Source organism: Penaeus chinensis, chromosome 39 (assembly GCF_019202785.1).
Source record: "Penaeus chinensis breed Huanghai No. 1 chromosome 39, ASM1920278v2, whole genome shotgun sequence".
Lineage (NCBI taxonomy): Eukaryota > Metazoa > Arthropoda > Malacostraca > Decapoda > Penaeidae > Penaeus > Penaeus chinensis.
This window is the reverse complement of record NC_061857.1, coordinates 3,300,113-3,302,759: the sequence shown is the minus strand read 5'-3', so window position 1 is coordinate 3,302,759 and position 2,647 is coordinate 3,300,113. Positions and strand designations below refer to the sequence as shown.

Genomic DNA, 2,647 nt, shown 5'->3' with positions numbered 1-2,647 from the left:
GGTGGACTGGATCATGGCACCCTGAGCCCTTGTCTTGTAGTCATTTGCAGATTGTGAGGAGACATTCTCAAAGGAGTTGGTTGAACAAGCATTTTCTACACATGAATCATTTTCTACACTAACACTTACACTTAGCCCTGGTTTCACCTGCACTTTCTCACTCTCAAGAATCTCTGGCTTTGGTTCATTAGCCCACTCAGTCCCATCAGAGTTCCCCGTGTCCGAACCCGTATCGTCATCTGAGGTCATGCTGTGGTACACCGAGGAGGCTGAGGATGTGCTCTTGTCGCCTGATGCACTGCGAGCTCCGGACCCTTTTGAGGGGGATTTGGATCCATCCTTGAGCCTCCTCCTTCTGCTCCAGCGCCTTCGGTTTTGACCCCTCTTCTTCAAGGGGGACTCAGGCATGTGTTTCTCCTGCTTATCGTGGTTTTCAGGCCCAGTTCCCACCTCTTCCTGAGCTTCCTCTCGTGTCTCAAGGAACTTCTCATGGTGGTTGATAATGAGGTCCAGTGCCAACAGTACCAGCTCAGGGCACTCCAAATTGTCATCCTGTTGCCAAGATCTATGAGAAGACAAACTTGATGTAGGACCAAAAGGAAACTAGTTTTAAAAAAATATGAACATGATAGTTTGTTCAGAGACTGCACATGCAAAATACTAGGCACAATATATCAGAAATAAGGAAATGTACAAACTGAGATGAATAGACACTCTGAAAATCTATTTACCAATGACTCCTACAAAATATTTCTACAACAAAAAATCCTTCCTCTCAGTAATCTACCCCCATCCACGTCACAAATCGAAGTAAAACAGAAATGGAGGAAAGATCATGTTGTATACCACAATCCAGAGAATATTTCCACAGTAGTGGATTATATTTACTGTAGAAGATTATATTTACTGCTCTTCTCAACACTTCACTTGCCTCTATCAATCTGAGGAAATTGCTTCAAAAGAACCCACTCACCTAGCTGATGAAGGATAGGTGTTGTTGGCAAGCTGCTCTGTGTCTGCTTCATAGCCATCAGTCTCACCTGGATGTTGCTCTCCTTCCCCCCCAGCAGGACCTGGCTCCTCATCAAGCATCTCAAGGGCCTGCTGGTCATACAAGTTTGGATATTTACCTTTAGAGAATGCAAACTAATTTACTTCATAAATTCAAATAGATCTGTGTAAATCTAATCTATTTCCTTCAACTGGAACTAAACAACTTTAATCTACCTCCTACCTGTCCTTTTTATAGAGATCAATAAAAAAATATACAATCTATTCCTTTAAAATGGATGGAACAAATCTACAGCTATTAGTTTAAATAGCAAGACAGATTTGGTTACAGACATTAATAGGAAATACTTGTAAACATCACAAATACCTGTGCTTGTTTACAACTGTTTAGAAATCAAAGTATGCCCAAACAAACCAGCACTTACCTGTGTTGTGTGAGGTAAAGAATAAGTTATGCTGGTTGATGAGGACAACACACAACACTGTAGCATGACAGACACGAGGTGTTTCACATCCCCACAAGTACGGGGTGAGTAACGTAACAATGGCGACCTCAACTCATTCAAAAGTGTATCCACATGCAAACCTTGAGAAAAAGTAAAAAAACAGATGCAGTTACACCACACATGAAAATGTATTTCTTTCTTTTTAAGAATGATGAATATGTCTAGATCTTTTCAATCATTTCTTGTCAGTATACAGTTGTAATAAGAACACACTGGCACACCTGCATATGGGTAAGTTACAATGACGAAGGTGAGCAGCGAGTGCATCAGCGAGAAGGTGACGGACAGCTGCTCCAAGACAACGCTGCTCAGACCTAGGGCTCCTGTGCAGCCATGAAAGGGATGGATAATCAGAAAAAGTTCATTTAGTGATATGTTAAATTATCTAATTCTATAACAGCAAAGTAAAAACCACTACCATTATATTCTAACAGTTTGATATCAATAGGTAAATATAGGTATATATCTATATGTATAAATAAATAAATATATATAAATATACATATACATAAACATATGTGTGTGTGTGTGTGTGTGTGTGTGTGTGTGTGTGTGTGTGTGTGTGTGTGTGTGTGTGTGTGTGTGTGTGTGTGTGTGTGTGTGTGTGTGTGTATAGAAACACCCCTACCTGAGGAAGCACGCGCCAGGTCCTGCGTAATGTTGACAAGCAGTGGTGCCACCAGGGAGCGGATGCCTGACGCGGCCAAGTAGGCCTGGAACTCAGAGCTCATGTGCAGGACTTCTGTGACAGCATTCCACAACTCGCCCAGGCCCAGCATACTTGAGGGCAAGGGTCTGGCTGTCAATGTTCTGTGGTGGCAGATGAAGATGAAGGATTCAGAGGTAAATATCTTTAAATGAAATTACTGGCAGTTATATGAATGTAATTATCACAGATTTGTAAGTATAATTTAAGAGAAATATGGAGAAAGCCTCTTCAATGTTACTTCCACTGTCTATACTCAAAAAGAGAATGATGTATACGCTTTCACTTTTATACCCTTTATATCATTACCCTTTCCCAAAGCTTTAACTTTGTACTTACTAAACTATTATATCAAATTATTATATCAAATATAATATTCAGTCTACCTTAAAATTTTCAAGATCAGCATGGTCTTCCACAAACT

The 2,647-nt window shown here is 40.5% G+C and overlaps 1 protein-coding gene across 2 annotated transcripts in view; it reads right to left on the bottom strand.

The window, feature by feature from the left end:
* The window catches only part of LOC125046619 (lysosomal-trafficking regulator-like), a 91,093-nt gene extending 88,772 nt beyond the window's left edge, over positions 1-2,321 (bottom strand). The window contains exons 1-5 of one of the 2 annotated variants that reach the window (XM_047644448.1): positions 2,146-2,321; positions 1,739-1,840; positions 1,437-1,597; positions 974-1,104; positions 1-565 (exon numbers count right to left, since the gene is read on the bottom strand). The exon at positions 1-565 is cut by the window's left edge and continues 268 nt beyond it. In XM_047644448.1, the coding sequence (XP_047500404.1) occupies positions 1-565; positions 974-1,104; positions 1,437-1,597; positions 1,739-1,840; positions 2,146-2,296 (1,110 nt within the window). In that variant the 5' untranslated portion in view covers positions 2,297-2,321. The remainder of the gene's footprint in view (positions 566-973; positions 1,105-1,436; positions 1,598-1,738; positions 1,841-2,145) is intronic. The other variant, XM_047644447.1, reaches the window with a different exon arrangement.
* Positions 2,322-2,647: the final 326 nt, after the last annotated feature.